At 41.6% G+C, this 23,516-nt stretch overlaps 1 protein-coding gene and 2 pseudogenes across 1 annotated transcript in view; 2 read left to right on the top strand and 1 right to left on the bottom strand.

The window, feature by feature from the left end:
* SLC35F3 (solute carrier family 35, member F3) overlaps positions 1–23,516 on the top strand; it is a 546,824-nt gene that overhangs the window by 512,116 nt on the left and 11,192 nt on the right. The window contains exon 4 of the mRNA XM_006895383.1: positions 17,136–17,355. Within this exon, the coding sequence (XP_006895445.1) occupies positions 17,136–17,355 (220 nt within the window). The remainder of the gene's footprint in view (positions 1–17,135; positions 17,356–23,516) is intronic.
* On the bottom strand, positions 926–1,777 carry LOC102849269 (annotated as a pseudogene).
* On the top strand, positions 4,044–5,034 carry LOC102849670 (annotated as a pseudogene).

Here is a 23,516-nt window from a genome sequence, read left to right as displayed (position 1 = left end):
TATTTTGTGTAGGTTTGAATACAAGAAATCTTTATTTATAGAGGCCCCTTGTAATTCTGACTAATGGTTTATATTTAAGTGAGAACTGTTGTGTAGCCAAAGAAAAAATGGTATATAATCATTGTTCTTACATATCAACTGAATAGGCTAAGCTTCCAAATGGTTTGACTAAATACTGGTTTAGTTGCTATCATGGAGTTATTACATGTGATCAAATCCATTGACCTGGAATGGAGTAAATTACCTTCCATAATATAACATAGTTACTTATACCCAATGTAGTGCAATATACTCACCTTCCAAAATGAAATTCTTATGATGTTGTAATAGAGCTATCACAAGTGGATGGTTTTAACAAACATACATGTGTTCTCTTGTGGCTTAGGAGACTAGAAATCCAAATTTAGAGTGATGGCTCTAAGACAGGGTGTTCTGTCCGTGGTTCTGGAGAAAGCTCAGTGTCGTCTTCAGTATCTGTATGCCCATCATTCTTTGGATAGATTTATGTGTCTTTGCCTTTCCTGTGATGAGAAGCACACTAATGAAGGGGATTGGATCCAAACAGGTACACTCTCCACTCCTGGCATTTCTTTTATGGTAGTTCTGATGTTTCCCTTTTTCTTTATCTCGCATATGACAAAAGTAGTTATAGGCCATGCACCTTTCATTGGATCAGGTCTGTGTAGGATTAATCTATTCAATCTATTCTTAATCCTTTTACAACTAATTGTTCAGTTTATCAGCTCATGGAGTTTTTTATCAAAAAGTTTTTATCAAAACTTCCACATGACATTATTATTTTTTTTTTACTCCCAAGGGATAATTTATTAAAACCTAAAAAATATTTCCAAGAAGGTAAAAGTTCTTCATTTTCTTCTTTTAATAAGTAATCTTCACATAGCCTCTTCTGAATGGCTTGTTCTGGCTACAGCATGGCAGGAATCTCTGAAGACACAGAGTCCAGGGGTTGCCAGTGACAGTCTATTAGTGCATCATACAGCTCCTCGCTTTGCTCCGTGAACTCCTTGTTGGCCTCAGTCACATCCATTTGTGGCATGGGGTCTTCTAATGCATCATCTCCAACTTCTTCTTATGTCTGCATGGTGCTCTGTGTATAGCCATACTGGGGGTAACTATAGCTGTAGCTGCCTGTATTCTGGTCATAGCCCCACTGAGCATAGTAATTCTGGTACTGCTGATAATACGGGTTATAATTGTAACTGTACATCTGGCTGTACTCCACAGGCTTCACACGACTCGCTTTGGGTATTGCCATGCTTAGCCGCACTGGTTTAGACCCCAGTCCTACTGCTCCCTGGCACTCAGTCAAGGCTTGCTTTTGCTCCGGTTCATCTGTAAATTTCACAAACCCGTAGCCCTTAGACACACCTGTCTGGTCCAAAACCACCTTGCCTCCCCGACAGGAGGGGTAGACTTTGACGAAGAACTCATACAGCATGCCATCATCCACATCTGGGGTTAGATCCCCCACAAAGAGGCTATTATCTGGTTGTTTCCCAGAAGTTGCATAGTTCCGTTTAAAACGTTTAGCAGGTGTGACGCCTGGTAGGGGTTTCCCATTAATTTTATGCAAACACTTCTCCACTGTAGCCAAATCTGCAAATTCTACAAAGCAGTAGCCCACTGGAATCCCAGTGAGGCGGTTTCGGATAATTTTGACGCTCACGACAGTTTCTCCCATAGTGGCAAAGGCTCTAGAGATGAAGTTCTCATCCATATAGGGCTCCAGGTCCCCCATCCACAGGCTGGCCGCCATGCCCGTAACGGGGCTGGGCTCTTGGCAGCCGCAGAGGCCAATGCCAGCCACTCTCCGCGTTCCCGGGGCCGCCACGGAGCATGTGCTCACGGTGCCTTCTGCTCATGCTCCTCCACATGACATTATTACATATTAGGAAGTGCACACAGTTCAATCACTGACAGGTAAAATTACTTTCAGAATAAAATCTAATATAATGTAATTGATCAGTTACTTGAAGTGTAGAGTGGATCATAACCAAATCACATCTGTGATTTAAAAAGACACACAAACACATACACACACACACACACCATGTGAAGAGCTTTAACAAGCAAAGGAAAGCCAAGGATCACCAGCAGACCCCAAAACCAAGTAGGGGTTCACAGAAAGAGTCGGGATGACTGAAGGAATTATTTGGGCTTTTAGCCTCCAACACCATGATAAAATAAATGTATGGGGGTTTTTAAAGATACTCATTGCAGTGTTTCTATCACAGGCAATATGAGGTAATGAAAACAAACTCATCCTCCATAACAAATGACAACATTTTTAGGTAAGAAAATATTCACATATATCTTATGCTCACTTGTATTTACCGTTGAATCAGAACTGGCCCATAGCTGACCCCCCCCCCCAGCAGATTTTCAGAGGCAGTCACACAAGAAAAGATTCTCCACTCTAAAAGATAGAGAGTCAGGAGTAAAATGCCCATGCAGAGGTTATATCCTAGTGAGGAAGTCAGACACTGAATAAGCATTTAAAATAAAGCACATTCACAGTAAAACATCCTGTGTACTATGATAAGAATACGACTTCACAGGAGCATATGTCACTGAAGGGGACATGTGAGCTGATGATACCAATAGATGGAAAGAGGCAAACTATAGAAAAAAATGAAAATGAAGGATGCTTCAGGACAAGGGAATAGGACCGTAGAGACATGGGACAAATCAGGAAAGCATATAAAATTCAATTGAAGAGAATGGCTCAAATTTAGGGCATAGGCAAAGGAGGGTGATAGATAAAGCTAGAGGTGGGCTAGGATCAGCACATAGAGGTAAACCTTTGGAGACTTGTGCGTTATCCTAAGGGAAAGTGAGATTGAGAGGAGACCTCTGATCTAGTATAGAGAATGGAATAGATTGGACTGGAAGGGAGAAGTCCGTGAGAAAAGTTTTTTTCTTTCTGTGGTATTATTCCAAATGAGATAGGTAGTAGGCATAGACCAAGGTAGTAGCTGCAGAAATAAGGGACATGTAGAATAAATCATCTAGAGGCCTTGGAGATAAATTAATTAGGTGTGAGAAGGGGAAAGGAGTTGTTTACAAAAGTTCCCAAGTGTCTTTCCTGTGTATAAACATGAATTGTGGTGCTGTGTTCGGATAGGGAGCTCCAGTGGCCTAATGATAAGGATTTACACTGGCAACTCAAAGTAGTCAATTAGAATCCCCAGCTGCTCTAAGAGAGAAATATGAGCAGCCTCCTCCTGTGTGATTTACAGCCTCTGAAAACCCACTGGAGGGTCAGCTATGAGTCCATTCAGACTCAGTGAAACCCAACAACCTACTACTTGAAAGTCAAAGTGGTAGATATTGAGCTCAATTAGAAATTTCGAATTTGAGGATATCCCATGGACTGCCAAAAAAAACCAAATATTTCTTGGAAAAGGTACAGCCAGGGTGCTCCTTAAAGGAAAGGATGGTGAAACTTCAACTCATATATTTTGGGTATGTTGATAGGAAGGGCCAGTTCTTGGAAAACAACATCATGCTTGGGAAGGTGGAGGGTCAATGAAGAAGAAGAAGATCCTCAATGATACGGATTAACTCAGTGACTTAGTGGCGGGTTTGCATATGGCAGAGAAGGCCAGGGTGGGCAGGGTTCAGATCCATTGTTCAAAGAGTCGCTGTGAATTGTAGTCAACTCTATGGCACCAGACAACAACAACAACAACAAAATGATGAGCAAATGATGCAGGAAGAGTGGTCATAGAAAAGTGAGGATTTGCTAGTAGGCTCAGAACCTCAATCCTGGCATCACCACTTAAGTACACTGTTTAATCTGTCTAGGCTACAGCATCTTTCTCTATAGAAGAATAGACGTTTTCTTCATCTCCACGACTTTGCAGCTGTGCACTCCAAGCTATCCCATCCACAACAGCAACGTGACCTTTTTGTCTTCTGCTTTTTAAATATGTTTTATTTAATAAGGCAACACATGTATAATCTTCAGGAAAGCAAAATAGTGCTAAAGAAGTGTGCACCCCTCCGCACTGGGGAGAAATATGGCGGCCGTAAGGTCGCCAGTGAATCTGCGGAGCCTTCTGACTGGCTCTCCGGGCGTCCATCGGGCTTATTTCCGTGGCCAAAGCAGACCCCGACCCCACTGCCTGTTGCAGCCCCTGCCTGGGCCGTGCGGGGCTGCGCCGCCATGCCGCCGGCTGGCTTCCGAGGCCGCAGAGTCTGGTAACTCAGAGATCAAGAAACCTACGTTTATGGATGAGGAAGTCCAGAGCATACTCATCAAGATGACAGGCTTGAATCTGCAGATTTTTAAGCCAGCTGTGCAAGAACTGAAGCCTCCCACCTATAAACTAATGACCCAGGCACAGCTGGAAGAGGCTACAAGGAAGGCAGTTGAAGCAGCTAAAGTCAAATTAAAAATGCCACCAGTTCTGGAAGAAAGAGTACCAATAAATGATGTGTTGGCAGAAGATAAGATTTTGGAAGGAACAGAAGCAACCAAATACGTGTTTACTGACATATCTTACAGAGTACCACACCGGGAGTGTTTTATTGTCGTCAGAGAACCAAGTGGCACCCTGCTCAAAGCCACTTGGGAAGAACGAGACCGGATGATACAAATTTATTTTCCAAAAGAAGGTCGTAAAGTTTTGACACCGATCATTTTCAAGGAAGAAAATCTTAAGGTTCACCACCGGACCTATGAAGACGTAGATGCACAGGGGAAATACGACCTTTTACGTTCAACAAGACACTTTGGTGGAATGGCGTGGTATTTCGTAAATAAGAACAAGATTGATGGTTTGCTGATTGACCAGATTCAGAGAGATTTGGTCGATGACGCCATTAGCCTGGTCCAGCTGTATCACATGGTCCATCCACACGGCCAGTCAGCACAGCAGGCCAGGGAGCAGGCTACTGAGGGACTGAATTAAGGTCTTTGCAAACACAGAAGCACAGAAGGGAGGATATGTAGAATTAACACCGCAAGCTTATCAGGATACACTTATCAGCCATTCTGCAGCTTCCTGAAAAGTATTTTTTTACATAAACTTCATTTTATTAATGACTTAAAAAAATAGTGCTAAAGAAATTACAGCTTAAAAAGAAAAAAAGACAAAATCCCAGCAAGTCCTACTGTATACTTGCTTATTTTGAATTATGTTTAACTCATGTGGATGTTTCTCTTCTTGGTATTTGTGACCATTTACCTAATTAAATCCTCATCTCAAATGTTTTTTTTTTAAAAAAATGCATTCTTATTTTATACAGGGTTAGTTTAAAAGTTCTTACACATTGTATTTCACACCAGATCTTTCCTATTTCCTCCACCCATCAAATTCTACAACCCCTGCCCTGACAATCCTCACCCTTCTGATTCCACCTTTCCCTCCTTGAATCCTCATACGTATTTTACTAGTTATCTATTTCTACAATAATGGTCTTATACAGTATTTGTCTTTATGGGACTGATTTAGTTCACTTAGCATAATGCTCTTTAGTCCCTCCCAAGTTAGAATTGAATGGTAATTTTCAAAATTATTGCTTCTACATGCTGCATAGTATTTCATCATGTGAATGTACCATAATTTCTTATTACATTTAATGTATTTCGTCAAATGACATTTGGGCTGTTTCCATGTTCTTGTAATGGTGAGCAAAGTTGCTATGAACATTGGTGTACAAATCTACATTTGTATCTCAGTTCTAATTTTCTCAGAGTATGTCTCAAGCGGTGGAATAACTGGGTCATGTAGAGTTTCTGTGTTCAGCTTTTTGAGTAAACGCCAAACTTCCTTCCAGAGGGGTTGTATCATTTTACATTCTCATCAACAGTGTATAAGAGTTCCTATCTGCACCACAACAAGATAAAGGTAAATAATCCATAGAAAAATGGGCACAGGATATGAACAGACACTTCACCAAAGAAGATATTCAGATGGCTAACAAGCACATGAAGAAATGTTCAAAATCTCTACCTCTAAGAGAGATGCAAATCAAAACAACTATGAGATATCATCTCTCCCCAGTAAAAATAACAAAATTTAACAGAACAGCAAGCAACAAATGCTGTCAAGGTTGTGGAGAAACTGGAACCCTTACTCACTGTTGGTGGGAGTGTAAAATGGTGCAACCTCTGTGGAAGGTGGTATGGCACTTTCTCAAAAAGTTGCAAATAGAGATACCATTTGACCCAGCAATTCCACTACTGGGAATATACCCCAAAGAGACCATAACCGACATCCAAGCAGATATATGCACACCCATGTTTATCGTGGCTTTGTTCACAATAGCAAGGAGTTGGAAGCAACCTAAGTGCCCATCAACAAACGAATGGATAGAGAAGCTGTGGTATAGTCACACAATGGAATACTACACTGCATTGAAAAAGAAGGAACTCACGCAATATTATTCAAAATGGGTGACCCTTGAGGACATTATGATGAGTGAAGTATCTCAGTCACAAAAGGACAAATACTGCATGGTGCCACTGTTGTAAAACAGGACTGACCTCAGGGCTGAGGGGAGACTGAGAAAGATAAGTTCAATAATGTATACTGCTTTGAAACAGATGAGGGAGAAAACTGCTTAAAAGGAATATGTGATTGGGTATTTTTGTCATGACGGGAGTCCAGAATGAAGGCTGCCTAGTGGAATGGACCTGGGGGGAGGGATTGTAAAACAGTGAAAGAATTTTTCTTTTACTTTTCCAAGGAGGTAGTGTACTAGGGGGGAGGGTTGGGAGGGGAGAAAAGTGCAACAGTGAATGAATGGAAATCCAAAGTCTCTAAATTTTCATTGAAATTAGTAATAATTTTTTTAAAAAAAAGAGTTCATATCTCTCCACATCCTACCCAAGATTTATTATTTACTGTCCTATTAAATTTTACCACTGTTACTGGGCTGAGATGGTATCTCATTGTGAGTTTGATTTGCATCTCTCTTATTGCCAGTGATTTTGAGCATTTTTCATGTGTCTGTTGGCCATCCAAATATCTTGGATTTTAAAAGAAATAAAAAATGAAATTAAAAATTTTCTTGAAACAAATGAAAATGAAAATACAACACACCAAAACCTCTGCTAAAGCAGTCCTCATGGGGAAGTTCATAGCAACAGGCGCACACATAAAAAAAAGAGAGGAAAAAAATCAATGATCTAACTCAACACCTTCATCAACTAGAAAAAGAACAACTATCTAATCCTACAGTCTCTAGAAGAAAGGAAATTATAAGGAGAAGAGCTGAAATTAATGAGATAGTGAACAGTAAAACAACTGTTAAATGTCTCCTTGATATATGTGCCTTTAATTTCATACTAATTAGTATGTAATGCTCTTCCTTCCTTATCTTTTATGGTGGTTTTCATTCTGAAGTCTATTTTATCAAAGACTAGCATTGCCACTCCTGCTTTTTTTGAGGTTGCCATTTACTTGGTATATTTTTTTTCCAGTCTTAGATTTTTAGTTTGTCTTTCTATCCATTTTTTTTTAGTTCTGTCTCTTGTAGGCTTTGTTTATTTTTTTTTATCCTTTCTGCTACTCATTTTCTCTTGTTTGCACATTTAGTCCTTTCACATTAAGTATAATTATTCTTCAGCCAGATTTTACCATTGCCATTTTGCTGTATTTCTTTTTGTTGTTGTTTCTGGTTATTACGGTCCATCCACTTTCCTTTGGCATCTCTGTGTGAAGGACTGCACTTAAAATTCCTTGTCATTTTGGTCTTGTTTTCACAAATTCCTTAAGTGCCTTCTTTTCTGCTGAGGGCTCAGTGCTTGTGAAAGAAAGTCTCTCAGTGATTCCCACACCATGCAGGTATGAATAACTACGAATCCCAGAAGCCTGTGGGTCAAGGCCACCTTTAAATTTTGGAGTTCAGAGGGCAGCTCAGGAACAGAAGGGAGGAGCCAGAGGGCACAGCCACATGTGGAAGAAAGTCAGTGATCCCCACACCATGCAGGTATGAAAAACTACAAATCCCAGAAGCTCATGGGTCAAGGCCACCTTTAAATTTTGGGGCCTGAGAGCCTTTAGCCCTCAGGTCAGAAAAACAATATATGCCAAATCTATAGGATTTATCAACCTCCCCTGGAAAACTCATGTAGCATAAATTGAGGAGAAGATGCCCTAAGGCACAAGGAATCAATCCTGGAATAGAAGTTCAAAACTCCTGAAATCAAGAGATACCACCTGCAGAGGAAGAAACTGCCAGCAGCTTGAAGCGTTAGGAATCAGAGAAGCTCAGAAAGATTGACATACAAGCCATCACTTCAAGGGCTGTAGAGGGGAGATTGTTGTTGAATGGAGTAGGTGGGAGTAGATGTAAATATTGGTGGAGCAGGGAAATGGGGTGTCTCAAAACACACCTGGCAAGGGTGGGGGCATCACAGAATCTACTGATTTTTTTTCCCATTACTGGGGATTATCTTTAATCTGCTCTTTTCTGTAAAATGCTTGTCTCTCAGTTAATGTTCTAAATCTAAGCAATCAAAGTAAGACAGACTAGGAAGAAGACTAGGCTATCAACTTCTGAAATAGCAGGCCTTTGAAAACCCTGTGTACAACAGAGAATAGTTAAACTAGCAAATATGGCAACTGAGGCTGAGCCCTCAAGTATGAAAACAAATAGGAGGAGGAACAGCTATAAGCAGACACTAATGATTGGAACATGGAATGTAAGAATCATGAATGTAGGAAAATAGGATATTGCTAAGAGGGATATGAAATGCATAAATATTACATACTAAGTATTGGTGAAATGAGATGGACTGGCCTGGGATATTTTGAATGAAGATCATATGCTAGAGACAAAAAGGTGAGGAAAACTGGGGTTGCTTTCATAGTAAAAAAAAAGTCATTTCTACATCTGTCTTGAAATACAGTGTTGTGACAGGATAATATTCATATGCATACAAGGAAGTCCAGTGAATACCACCATCATTCTAACATATGCACCAACAACCAGAGCCACAGAGGAAGAAACAGAAGATTTCTACCAACATTTACAGTCAGAGATTGATAAAACATGCAGTTAAGATGCATTAATAACAATGAGTGACTGGAATGCAAAAGTTGGGAATAGAGAGGAAGGATCAGCAGTTGGAAAACATGGACTTGGTAACAGCAATGAACTAGAATGATAGAATTTTGCACAATCAACAACTTCATTGCAAATACATTCTATAAGAAACACAAACATAGATTATACACATGGATTTCGCCTGATGGAATGCATAGGCATCAGATCAATTACATCTGTGGAAAGAATCACTATCAGCTGTGAAAACTAGGTCAGGTGCTGACTGTGGAACAGAGCAACAACTACTCATATGCAAGTTCAAGCTGAAGCTGAGGAAAATTAAGTCCACAGGAAACAAAATTTGACCTTGAGTCTATCCCATCTGAATTTCAAAACCATCTCAGGAACAGATTTCATACTTTGGAAATTAATGAGCAAAGACCAGATGAGCTGTGGGGAGATATGAAGAATATCATCCAGGAGGAATGCAAAAGGTCATTACAAAAACAGGAAGAAAAAACCAAGATGGATGTCAGAAGAAACTCTAAATATTGCACTGGAGTACTGAAAAGTCAAAGCAAAGGGAAGAAATCAAGATATTAAGGAGTTAAACAGAAGATTCCAGAGGGTAGGGAAGGAAGACAAAGTAAAGTATTACAATGAAATGTGCAAGGAGCTGGAGATAGAAAATCAAAAAGGCTGAACTTTCTCAGCATTTCTTAAGCTCAAGGAACTGAAGAACAAATTCAAACCTCGAGTTGCAATACTTAAAGGTGCTTTGGGCAGAATATTAAATGAGCCAGGAAGCATTAAAAGAAGATGGAAAGAGTATACAGAATCATTGTACCAAAAGGAATTGGTGGACACAGAAGAATTTCATGAAACAACATACATGCAAGAGCCTGTGGTAATGAAAGAAGTTCAAGCTGCTCTAAAAGAATTGGCAAAAAAAAAACAACAAGGCCCCAGGAATTGATGACATACTGATGGACATATTTTAACGAATAGATGCTGCCCTGGATGTGCTCACTAAGTTGTGCCTAGAAATTTGGAGGACAACCACCTGGCTTACTGACTGGAAGAGATCTATATTTGTTCCCATTCTAAAGAGATGATCCGACGGAGTATAGAAATTATCGAACAGTATCATTGATAAGACATGCAAGCAAAATTCTGCTGAAGATTGTCCAAAAACAACTGAAACAGCACATCAACAGAGAACTGCCTGAAGTCTGGGCTGGGTTTAGAAGAGGCTGTGGCACTAGGGATATTATAGCTAATATCAGATGGACCTTGGGTGAAAGCAAAGTACAAGAGGAATGTCTCTGTTTCATTGACTATGCAAAGGCGTTTGACTGTGTGGATCACAACAAACTGGTTGACTCTGAGAAGAATGAAAATCCCAGAACACTTGATTGTACTTATGTGAAACCTATACCTGGAACAAGAGACAGTCATCAGAACAGAGCAAGGAAACACTGCATGGTTCAAAATTTGGTAGGGTGTACGTCAGGGATGTGTCCTGTCTCCATATATTTTCAATCTATATGCAGAACAGGTTATCTGGGAGGCTGGGCTCTATGAGAAGTGTGGCATCAAGATGGGAGATAGACTAATCAACAATCTGCATTATGCAGATCACACAACCCTGCTTGCTGAAACTGAGGAGGACCTGGAGTGCTTGCTGCAGAAGGTCAAGGACTTCAGCCTTCAATATGGATGGAAGCTCAACATCAAGAAAACAGAGATTCTCACCACTCTGCCGGTTGGCACCATCATGATGGATAATGAAGAAATTGAGATTGTTGACAGCTTCAGTTTGCTTGGCTCTACAGTCAACACTCTTGGTACCAGCAGATTAAAAGACAAATTGCATTGAGAAAGTCAACTGCCAGAAACCTCTTCAAAGAACTGAACAGCAATAATGTCAGTCTGGAGACTAAGGTGCACCTGATGCAGGCCATGGTCTTTGCAATTATTTGCTATGCATCAAAGAGTTGGACAATGACTAGGGATGATAGAAGGAGAGTTGATGCTTTTGAGCTGTGGTGCTGGAGAAGAATATTGAATATACCATGGACAGCTAGGAGAACAAACAAGTTTGTCTTAGAGAGGGTGAAGCCAGGCTGGTCCTTCGAAGCAAGAATTCTGAAGCTCCATCTGACACACTTTGGACAAGTTGTAAGGCAGGATCAGTCCTTGGAGAGGAATGTCATGCTTGGGAGGATGGAGGGACAGCCCAGGAGAGGAAGAACCTCAATGAGATGGATTGATTCAGTCACTGGGGTAATGGGGATGAGCGTGTCAGAGACAATAAGATTGGCACAGTATAAATCAGGGTTTAGGGCTGTTGTACATAGGGTTGCTATGGGTTACAGGTGGCTTAATGGCACATAACAACAACAACATCATTTGACGGAGAGTTTTGCTGGGTATAGGATTGTTGGCTAGAAACTGTTTTCTTTTAACTTTGTGTTCTAGCTCACATGGTTTCTGCTGAGAAATCAGAATTTTACCTACTTTTTCTCTTTTGTAGGTGACTCTTTGTTTTTCTCATGCTGCTTTTTTGTATTCTGTCCTTATCTTTTAATGTCTAGAATTTGACTATTATATGTCTTGATGCTTTTTTCTTTTTTTAGTCTAGTCTATTTGGTGTTCGCTGTGCTTCTTGAATGGAGATTCCCCCAATCTTCATAATGCCTGGGAAGTTTTTTTCTAATACTTCTTTCACAATTTTCTCAGCGACTTCCCTGTCACTACCATGTTCTGAAATTCCAATCATATGTGTGTTGTTGCTTTTGATGTCATCCCACATGATTCTGATGTTTTCCTCATTTTCTTTACATCTCATCTCCGATTTTTCTTCTAGATGTTTCCAGTGAGGCTCTTGTCTTCCAGCTCACTGACTCTCTGTTCTATGTCCTCAGTTCTAATTTTTTGTCCCATCAACATGTTGGACATTTCTTCCATTTCATTCTTAATTGTGAATTGCATTTTCAAGCTTTTCTGTTATTTCCAGTACTGTGTTGACTGTACCATCTCTGTCTTGTGATGATTTTTAAATTTTTTTGTATTTTTTTAACTTGTTGTGTGCCATCGAATCAGATCCAACTGGCACAGGAGGAGATGGCCCCTGCTTCTCCAGCCGAGCATCTGAAGCATCAAATCATGTGCCTTTGGGATTGCAGTACAGCTTCTTGCCATTAGGCCACCAGAGCTCCGCATCCTTGTACTTCTTTGTCTATACTATCAATTCTTCCTCCCATCTTTTGCATTTTCTTCCATAACTGTTCAAGTTGCTTCTCATGAATATGTTTCTTCTGGATTGCTGTCTGTAGGGTATTTGCTTTCTTAATGACTTCCATTTTTTCTTTCTTCATTTGCATCTTTTTCTGTAGCTCTTTATATAACTCCACATCAGCATATTTCTTCTAGTTTTCTGTATCAGAGGTATTCACTGGGTCTGGTTTTTTAGGTTTTTCCATAGTAACTGAGACAGACTGCTGCTTTCTTGACATTAGGTGAGTTTTTTCTTAGTAGATGTTAGGTGGTTGTAACTTTATAATGTCCTAGGGTATGGCAATATTTTGTGAAGGACCTGTATATTGATGCTGCCCTCTTGTCTTCCCAAACCAGGATGATCGTTGCCCTCCAGAAACTGCAGCCCCCACCCAACCTCTTCTGCTTGAACTTAAGAAATCCCATGTGCTGTAGACAGCAGTGTTCAAAGTCAAAGTATCTCTTTTCTCTATAAGACAGTCCAGTGGCAGGTCTTTGACTTCATTATTGTACTAGTTTCAGGTGATGGCTTGACAGGAATTTGCATATTGATGATCTGGCCTAAAAGCCCTAACCCGAGAAAGCAAACAGGCCAATATGGCCTGTGGGAGTCAGAAGTGGGCAGTTAGGTGTTCCCCCATCCTAGGGAGATGGGCTTATCTCACTGCAGGGCCCTGCCCCAGTCCTGGGAGCTGGCAGCGTGTGTAAATCTTTCTCACACTCCCGGAATCTCTTGTGTTAGGGTAAGGAGCTCTGCTTGGTCTCTTAAAGGGCTGGCAACCTGATTCTTCAAATGTTTCTTGAAGGTAGACATCAGTTGAGTTCTGTCCCAACCAACCCTTACTTTCTCCAATTCTTTACCCTCACCAAAACACTTCCACCTTTACAAACATGATGTCTTTTCCAAAGGTGAGACCCCCTTCTAACATGTCCCCAGATATGCAAGATGAAACTTCACCATCCTTACCTCTAAAGGGCACCCTGACAAATATGTCTCCAAGACATATTTGTTTCTTCTCTTGGCAGTCCAGGGATAATCAGGTTTTTTTCTCTGATAATCACAACTCAGAGGGATCAATTCTTCCATCATCCTTAGTCATTGTCCAACTTTCAGGTGTATAGCCAGTAATTGAAAAGCCCATGACCTGAATCAAGGATTCCTTATTCTTTAAACTGACATCCTTACTCTTGAAAACCTTAGAGAGGTCTTTAACAGCAGATTTGCTGAAGGCAATACATCTTTTGATTTCTTAACTACAGATGTTGATTGTGGATCAAATCAAGATAAGATTGTTAACAACTTCAATTTTCCTTCCATCTATCATGATGCTGCCTATTCATTCCGTGGTGAGGATTTTTGTCTTGATGAGGTTGAACTGTAATCCATATTGAAGTCTTTGATCTTCTCCAGAAAGCATTTTAAGTCCTCTTCACTTTTGTCAAGCAAGTATGTCATCTGCATAACACAGGTTATTGATGAGTCTTCCTCTCATTTGATGCCACATGCTTCTTCATAATGTCCAGCCTCTCATCTGATTTTCTCAACATATGGACTGAATATGTATGGAGAAAGAATACATTTCTGATGTACCCCTTTATTTATTTGAAACCATTCAGACTTCCATTGCTCTGTTCATCCAACAGCTTCTTGGTCTAAGTATATGTTCTATGAGCACAATTAAGTGTTCTGTGATTCCTGTTCTTATTAATATTGATCACAATTTGTTATGATCCAAGATGAAGTGTCACGGAAAGGAATGACCTCAAGGAGATGGATTGGCACATTGACTGTAAAAGTAGTCTCAAGTGTATCAGAGATAGTGAGGATAGCAAAGGATAGGGCAAGATTCAGACCTGTGCATCACCATGAGTCATAGTTTATGTCATCAGTTTGATGGCACCTAACAAAAGGGATACGTTACTAGAGCTCTGGCAGTACAATGGGTAGTGAATTGGGCTGCTAACCCAAAATTCAACAATTAAAATCCACCAGACAGTGAGCAGGAGAGTCTTCTACATTCTGAACCTCTGAGACTTGTCAGAGTGTGGTCATGAGTGGAATGCACTCAATAACAGGTGTGGGAATGAGTGGGCTTTTCACTATTACTAGAATGCATTACAAGCCAAACCTGTAACTTTGCCTTCCTTTATTTTTCTAGGCATCAATATTTGTCTCTCTTGTCTCAGTTGAAATTTCTATTTTGTGGCTGCTACATTTTTCTAAAAATCCCATCTTCTCATTAATTAACCAGTCAATCTTTTACATGTCACAAGGCTTCTTAGAGAATTCTCTCCTAGACTTTTCTGTCCTCCATGCCCTGAAGTCTGCTGCAGCATCAATCCTGGAATTACTTCTCAATGCCTGTCCAGGCAGGTCCCAGGGTCCTTGTGCCATGGCCCCTTCTTCCTGGTTTTGGTATAACTTTTCTATCAGTTGCTTCCTAGGAAGAATGTGTGATATACAACATGGGTGTGTTTTGTTTTGTTTTACATTGTGTGGCTGAAAAGATCTTTATTATACTCTTACATTTATTCTGGTCAAATCTTTGCCAAATCCAGCACCATCTTTATAGTTTTCACTGTGTGTAATAGCTATTTGCTTCAGTCATTGTGTCAGTTCTTTTCTGACCTTTCACCTTTCAATTCTGCTTTGAAAATAGTTTTGCTTAAAAAATATTTTAGCTATCGTACCATTACTGTGTGGTTTGTAATTTTGAAGTCTGATGTTATGATTTTCTAACCCTATTTTGTCTCCTTTTTCTTTTGGTTCCTTCACATCATTTCCCCTTTATTTCACAATGATGTATCTGATAATTCTTTCTTTGTTTATTTTGCTTGCTAATTTGTGGGCCTTTTCATTGTGAAGACTTATTGTTTCAGCTCTGAGAAACATTCTTAACTTATCTCCTTTGTCATTTCTCCCACTTTGTTTTGTCTGTTTCCTCCTTCTGAAGCTTCTTTTTGCTTGATACTGCACTTTCTGGCTTGATTTTTTTTTTTATTTTACTTTTTCCATTTGGTTCAAATCCAAGAAGGGAAAGCCTCAGTCTAAGTGTTCATAGAGAGACTGAAAAAACTGACCCTGAGTTAAACTGAGACATTGATTTATTGTTCAGGAGGAAAGTTACATACCAGGGGAAGAGTGCTTCATTCAGAGGCAGTGGTCTGCATAGGAATGGGGTCCGTACCCTCAGCCCAAGGTAGTCATTAGGGTGAGGGGACACATCCACAGGCTCACACTAGTTAATTTTGTTATTGTTGTTGTTAGGTGCTTTGAAGTCAAGTGCAACTCATAGCAAGCCTGTAAACATGAGCCTTGTGCATGAACATCATAGGTAACACCCAGACCCTAGGATCTTTTTATAGCCACCATAACCATAACCATGAAGGAAGCCATCTTTGGTCACTATTCCTGAGGAGAAGAAGCATGCTATTGGGACTAGAGTTCTGGGAATACCCCTAGGAAACACAGCTCAGATATTGTTTAAAATTTGCACAGAAAATAAATATATTGGTGTATCATCAGGATGTTCATCCACCCACAATGAGCACTGCATCTATATAGAGCCAAAATGAATTTGGCCCAGTTCCATTGCTTCATATTAAATTCAGGGCCTTGAATGTTGGGCATGGATACCTGTTTGTTGAGAAACAATATGAAAGGTGACTGAGTGTTACCATAGTCTACAGAACTGCAGACTTCCTTCTCTACTGATGGTCTTCTGGGCTCTCAGATATTTCTCAAAAGAGTTTTTTTCCCCTTTGTAGGCACTCAAGAACTTAATGATGAATGAAGATAGATGTTGCTTGGGATTGATAGCAAGAACATAAAAGGAAATGAAATTCACACCAAATTCTTTTTGTCTCTTATTTTCAGTTTCCTCCTCTGCTGGTACATATACTGAGGCTACGGCCATTCCTCACTCTTCGTATGTTGGCTAATTCTAATGGTATTTGGAATTAACACTTTTGTGGCAGTTCAGTTAGCCTTGAGTTTATCCAACAACCATTTCCGGGTCAGCCGCCATCATGTACTGCTGTGCTTTGGCATGTCTGGCCTTGGAGCCTGGACAGTGAACCCTGTAGGAGTAGACCTTCCTCAATCATCCATTCCTTGCCTGGGCTCAAGGCCATATAACGCTCTTCATGCTACTCAGTTGGCAGCCAACTTCCTGTAGACCAAACCTTCTCCCACTGAGCTTTCCTGCTAATCTCCAGCAGCCACTACTAATTTCTTCTGCTTGTCAAAAATGGAATTTATTCTATTTTCAGATATCAGAGATCCTTCCCCTGCTGTCTAAGCACAGGTCCATTTTCATTTAATTACTTTCTTCTGCTCATTTTCCCAGAATTGTGAAGTGTACTTAGACTTCTCCATGATAGAATAGAGTCCTCTAAACATGGTCTCACAGAAAAGATGTGTTAGATATGTTTAGGAAGTAACTCCCTCTGCCTGATCATACATACAGTCCTACTTTGGGACAAGAAGTAAAAAATACATTTCTGTGAGTTGAGTTCTCATCAGTTATCTTCCCTACCTACCCCAACTCCCTTTTAAAAAACCAACCAACCAGATTGCTTCAATCAGATAACATGAACAAGAGGAATACTCTATAGCATGGTTCATGGTGTGACATTTCCTCTAAAATACTAAAGTAATAGGGTAAATAACTTTAATATAAAGACTTTTTTAAACATGAACAAAATCCTTTAAAACCTGTTCCTTCTTTTATTTGCTTTCTTTTTAGAAAACAAGCAAAACTGAGTGTGGAAACGAATGGCTGGTGTGTGTCACCCCGGACTGTAATAACACTGCCTCTCTCTCCTTGTTTTAGGGAATGCTGTCGGTTTTTTGGAGACAATGGCTTGACTTTGAAGGTGTTTTTTACCAAGGCAGCACCCTTTGGTGTTCTTTGGACACTCACAAACTACCTGTACTTACACGCAATAAAGAAAATAAACACTACGGATGTCTCCGTCTTGTTCTGCTGCAACAAAGCTTTTGTGTTCTTGCTCTCGTGGATCGTGCTCAGGGACAGGTTCATGGGAGTGAGGGTAAGTTCTTTATTCCCTGTCTTCCTCCCTCAGTCATGTTGGCCAACGCCCGCCTATTGGCTTGCTTAGCTCCATGTGCTGGGCTGGAAGTGTAAGCTACTACTTATCTCTTTCTCTTTGATTTGCAGCAGAAAAAGAGCCCAGTTCTTGGTGTGCCTTGAAAACTCTCTTGCCTGCAAACCATCCTAGACAAGCCTTCATTGAAGCATCTTTCATTTCAAGCATTTCTGTCAGCCTTCCCTAAAGGGTGTTGCTTGATGCCCAGCCCCAGAAATGAGTGCTTAGCATCCTTTATGGGCTCGTTCCTCTTTCCCGGCAACTCCCAGCCTATTCCAGGTTCTCTGCTAACCTGACTACCCACACCTGCCAGTCTCCAATCCATATTGGGGGCACCCTGCACCCAACGTCCTTCTGCCTCCACATGCATCCCATTTTGGAAGTACTGTACCTGGTAGTGTTCTGTCATGAGCCAGATGTATTTGCATGCAGTTCAGACTGTGGAGGCCCAACGCTACATCCTTCATACCTCACATGAAGGAGGGAAAGATCATACTCCTTCAATGATCTCTCATTGTTACAATAAATTGAATTCAAAACTAATCAAACTTAGCTAATTTGAGTCCACACTAATCTACAAAATATGATAAAGTATCCACCATCAGCTGCAATGGAGAGGGACCTACCCTGAGTGGGAGGAACTGGTGACGTTTAGCACAATGGCATCATGGCACCTCTTTGCATGGCTTCCTCTTGTGTCTGGCACTGCTACTGTTCTTTCATCACCTTGCCACCAAACAAAGGATTTCTCCTTGCAATTGTCCTTTTGTTTTGTAACTTCATTATTGCTGCTGTGTCCCGCACCCTCTGTCCATAAAAACCCTCTAGGGAGCTAGGACCCTTTGGTGCCAGTCCCATTAGACTAAGCCATCCTGGCACCCAGCAAAGGGCAAACTCCAGGCCCTGTCCTTCTGGTCCTTCTGACTTGTCCTGAGAACAGTCCTAATTGTGGATTCACGCCCACCTCGTTACACTAACAGGAGAGGGGACATGAGTCAACAGCTGAGTCTGAGTCATATTTTTAGCTTGCAGTAGGGGGGAAGTGTGTTTCGAGGCTGAGTGTTAATTTTAGAAAAGCAAATCACTCCCTGTGCTAACCCCTCCTCCCTCAAAAATGTTTTCAACAAACAAATGATCTAAACATCTTTGCAAGACGGGCAGAGACTTCCCACAGCGGTCCCCCATGCTGCACTTGGCTGAAGGTGAAGGGTCTTTTACCACCACTGCATGTTGTTTAGGATGATTTTGGTGTGAACAGACAAAGAATGCATGGAACTTTGTGTCAGTTTTGAGATTTTGAGCAAATTCCCAAGCAAGTTCCAAATGAGACCTTACCACTCTTCAGAGACTCTTCAGAGTTAATTCTATACCTAAGCAGAATAAAGTAGAAATGTATTGACATTAAGAGGTCCCACTGCTATCTAGTTGATTCTGAGTTACAGTGACCCTGTGGGGCTGAGAAGAGCTGCCCTCAGAGTTCCCAAGATTGTTGATCTTTATGGAAGCCAACTACCTTATCTGTCTTCCTTGGAGAATCTGGTGAGTTTGACCAACAGAAATGTTGGTGAACAACTAAATGCTTTGACCACTATACCACCAAGGCTCCCTGAGGTTAAGTGAAGGGGATGCAAAACCCTAGCCCTTCTGGATCATTTCTTTGTTGCTAAATTAGGACAAAAAGGGTTTCCTTCCCCATGTTCTTAGGCAATATTAAAGACTATCTATGCTGGCCATGTGCCCAGTCTGCTCTGTGCTGAACATTGTGCACTGCACAGAGCTTTGTGCCAAGGGCCTCCAGCATGAGGACACCTCCCGCATGAGAATACGGGGCTGGTGACAGCAGGTTACTGGCAACTATTATTCCCTGAGAAGTCTGTGACTGGTAGTCTCAGAGCTTCCTATGATGAGAGGCAGTGGGTTTCTCTATTTTTATCTTCAAGAGTTTGCTGAGGTAGCAGAATCTGGGTGATATAACAACTTGTCAGAGTAATGGATTGTTTCCTCTGGATAAATAGTTAGAAATTGTGGTCCAAGGTAATGTGTGCAGGGAGTGTCTCAGGCTTCTATTCCATTTTGGGTTATCTCACACCTTCTGCTGGGTCGTTTCCAATGACTGGAAAGAACTCATCCTTGTGCCCATCCTGGAGGGCTGAGCATGCTGACTTGGGGACGGTACAGACATTTGCAGCAAGGCAGAGCCCAAATATCATGTCTGTGTGATGGGTTCCATAGTGTACCTGGGTTACTAAGACCTTTACTTAAAGCACACAGGAGGCCTGGGGATCCTGGAAAACCCAGCAAGCCCTGGGGGTGCAGACAGATCTAGAAGTCAGCAAATGTAGTTTGGAATGCTTAGGAGGACCTAATCTGTGATGTCAGAGAGGGTGAGAGTCTGCACTGCCTATTTGAAAAGAGCCCATGTGGGGCTCTTTATTGCCATTGACACTGCTCTCCTATGCGTTGGCTCTGCTCTCCTGGGCATTGACACTGCTGTCCTGTGTGTTGGCTCTGCCCTCCTGTGCGGTGACACTGCTCTCCAGTGCATTGGCTCTGTTCTCCTGTGCATTGGCTCTGCTCTCTTGTGCATTGACACTGCCCTCCTGTGCTTTGTCTACTTGTCCTGACTTCTGAGGCCCCAGGATTTATGTGCAGTGAGAAGATGTTCTACTCTAGGTCATGGTGGACTTTAAGCAGTTAATGTCTCTGAGTAAACATTACTTCATCTTTAAAATGGACTCAAATAATGATAGCCACCCTACAAACCTGTTGTGAGAATAAAATAATATGATACTTGTTGGTACATGTTGTGTGCTGTTAAGTGGAAACTGACTCATAGTTGATCCTCCAGTGGGTCTTCAGAGGTGATAAATCTCTCAGAAGGAGACTGCCCATCTTTCTTCTGTGGAGCAGCTCGCAGACTTGAATTACCCATCTTTGGTAACGTAACTCCTTACACATCAGGCCACCAGAATCCCTCACCCGGCACTTAGTACTGCTATTTATTATTACTAATTTTTCCTTTCCAACAGAGGTATTGGTGGGCCAGTCCTGGGTCTTTGTGGCAGTGTCATTGACTTAGCAAAGCTTTGTTGGGATGAGAATACACAAACCCTCCCCTTTAGAGGTGAACCCACCAGCTATGGGCAGAGTTGAGTGAAAAGAGGGTTGATAGGTTGGGAAGGTAATCAGATGCTCCAGTAGCCATTCTCTCATCCATCCCCATCAGGACTTCCCACCCAGATTTATGGGAGCAAGAATGTCACTAAAAGATTGCCTGGGGGGGATGGGGCCTGAAGTACAAAAAGCACTTTCCTGAGAGAATGGGCACTTTCTCTGTAACTGACTCCCATCTTAATTACTATCTAACTAGTATATCCAACAAGATCCCTTTCATTTGTTGTAGAAGGGGTGAGAAATCTCTGAGCTGGAATTCCAATTTTCAGCTCTTGAATCCCTGTTTTTGGAGAAACTGTTTCCCACCTTCTTAAACATCAGCACAACACAATAAGGCAGGAAGCCAGGCCTGCTTATAACCCCGCTTCTTTGGAGTGGAGAGCCTAAGGTGAACAGTCTCTACATTCCTTCCAATCTCTCTGGGTCATCACAGTTCAGAGCTAGGGGGGAAAGTGTGAGGAGGAAGTGTGTTTCAACTTTAGTCTGTTCTCCTTTACTGAAATGCTCAAACCTGTAGAAATAAAAAAGTGCATCATGGTGTTGTTACATCAAGGTATAACCTAGAGGACAAGCAGCTGTCACCTTTTCACAACAAATAGGGAGCAAGAGGAAATGAGACCAGATTAAGTGATGTACCAACTCTCCTGTGGTTTTTCTTAATTTCTGAATATAGTGTTTAAGGGTATACTTTCACAGCCCTCCCGATCTAATAGAGGCTAGTGTTATCATGGGGATAATTGGCATATCTGACTGCCAGGGGAGCACTACAGCAAATAAAGCCACAGGTGAAAGATCCAGCAGCTGCACTCTGGGCTTTTTTCCCTGCACTAGGTGTCCCGACACTAGGTGTCTTCACCACTTTGACTGTCCTCACAGCACTGGTTGGTCTTCACGCATGGGCTGATTTCACCATGCTGGGTGACTTCACTCTGGATGTCTTCACTATGCTGGATATCTTCGATATGTTGACTGTCTTCACCACGTTGAGTGTCTTGACAATACTTTGTGTCTTGATCATACTAGGTGTCTTGACCACACTGAGTGCCTTCACCATTCTAGGTATCTGTAGGCCATGTTAGATGTTTTCAACATGTTGAATGTCTTCACTGTGTTGATGTCTTCATCACATTGACTGTCATCACCACATTGGATGTCTTCACCATGTTGTGTGCCTTCACTGCATTGTGTGCCTTCACTGTGTTGTGTGCCTTCACCATGTTGGGTGTCTTCGGTGTGTTGGATAGTTTCACCATGTTGGGTGTCTTCACCATGTTGATATCTTCATCAGGTTGAGTGTCTTGACCATGTTGGGTGTCTTTACAATGTTGGGTGTCTTCACCATGTTGTGCGCATTCACTGTGTGTTGTATGTCTTCAACATGTTGTGTGTCTTCACTTTGTTAAATGTTTTCACCATGTTGAGTGTCTTCACCATGTTGGGTGATTTCACTGTGTTGTTTGTCTTTATCATGTAGAGTGTTTTTACCATGGTGGATGACTGGATGACTTGGAGGTCTCTCACCAATGTGCTCCCAGAGGAAATAGAGATGACAGCAGTTACCTGCTTGGTCTCAGGGCTACTGTTACCCACAAGTCTTTCTCTTCTGTTCTCCTGAAATCATTTTTGCTAGCATTTATTGAGGTATGTTTTAGGAAGTGGCAGAAAGCATAGGAAGGAGGGAGGACTACAAGGAGATCAGGAACATTCTCTTGCCTTTATTCACACATGGAAGACACATCTCCCAGAGGCACCAGCTATATGGGATGGTGTCAAGGAGCTAAACAGGGCCTTGCTTCCTGGCAGGTTCATTTTAGTTTAGGAAACAGCTAGAGAAAGATCTTTTAGCTGATACAGACAAACCCAGGTTATTATGGCATGAAATGTAAAATATGTACATATTTTTTGAAAGATAGTTCTGGAGTCTCAAAAAAAAAATTCAGGCTTGAAGAAAGGCTTTTAAGGGGTTATGTCCCCTTAAGCTTTAGTATCAGCGTGGACGAGTGTCAACATGAACCCTACTCTGCTACCAGGATCATTATTTCCCAGGAGAAAGGAGACCCAGTGGCTGAGGGCTGTGGGGGTGTGAGGCAGCTGAGCCAGAAGCCCTGGGGTTAGGTCCTAGATACAGATGCCCCTCAGCTCTGCTGGGTGACCAGGTGATTTGTGACCAAGACCCAGCAGTGCAGAGGGAGGGAGTCAGCATCTTATGGCACCTCTTTTGTTCCTTCTCAGAATGAACTTGCGAGGCTTGGACTACTCACATCTCTTTACCGGGGTATCTGGAAGGCTGGTGGCCATCCAAGTGCTCTGCTCTCACACCTTCCAGCCCCTTCCCCGTTTCTGCAGCACAACTGAGGCTGAGGCTTTTAACTGTTGAATATGTAACCAGTGGAGAAGAGAGAGGAAGTGGTGGAAAGCTGCCTTGTAGGTCCTCAGAACAAATAACCCCTTGCTCTCCTTCCTTCCCTCACACTTCAGCCCTAAGTTTTGAAAGAAAAATGTTGATGCACCACTTCACCTGCCATTTTCTTCCATTATTTTCTCTCTCTCTCTCTCCTCTCTCTCTCTCCTTTCTCCCTTTCCTCCTTTTAGAAATATTTTTTCTCATTATTTTTCCCCACTGATACTTCACCTGGTTGGGCTATTCCCGAACAGGTTCTTGGCAGTCTAATTGTCCTCTTTGGAAGATTCAGACCTTTTTCCCTCCCATATTTTTACTTGTCACTTTCTAGTTCTTACAGACAAATTTTTACTTATTGTACTGTTTTTCAGTTACCTCTGTTTCTTTCTGCCCATGAGCAGTTATAAGCAGTGTACAAAACATTGAGAAATAGACATATATGTAATGCAAAATGGCATTGCTAAGTGAAAATAAGTTACTAGGGCAGAATAGTGGACAGCATAGGGCCAGGTGTTGGCTAGGATCTTTG

Source organism: Elephantulus edwardii, unplaced genomic scaffold, assembly GCF_000299155.1.
Source record: "Elephantulus edwardii isolate Elephantulus edwardi_28Jun2011 unplaced genomic scaffold, EleEdw1.0 scaffold00166, whole genome shotgun sequence".
NCBI lineage: Eukaryota > Metazoa > Chordata > Mammalia > Macroscelidea > Macroscelididae > Elephantulus > Elephantulus edwardii.
This window is presented reverse-complemented; position numbering and strand designations above follow the sequence as displayed.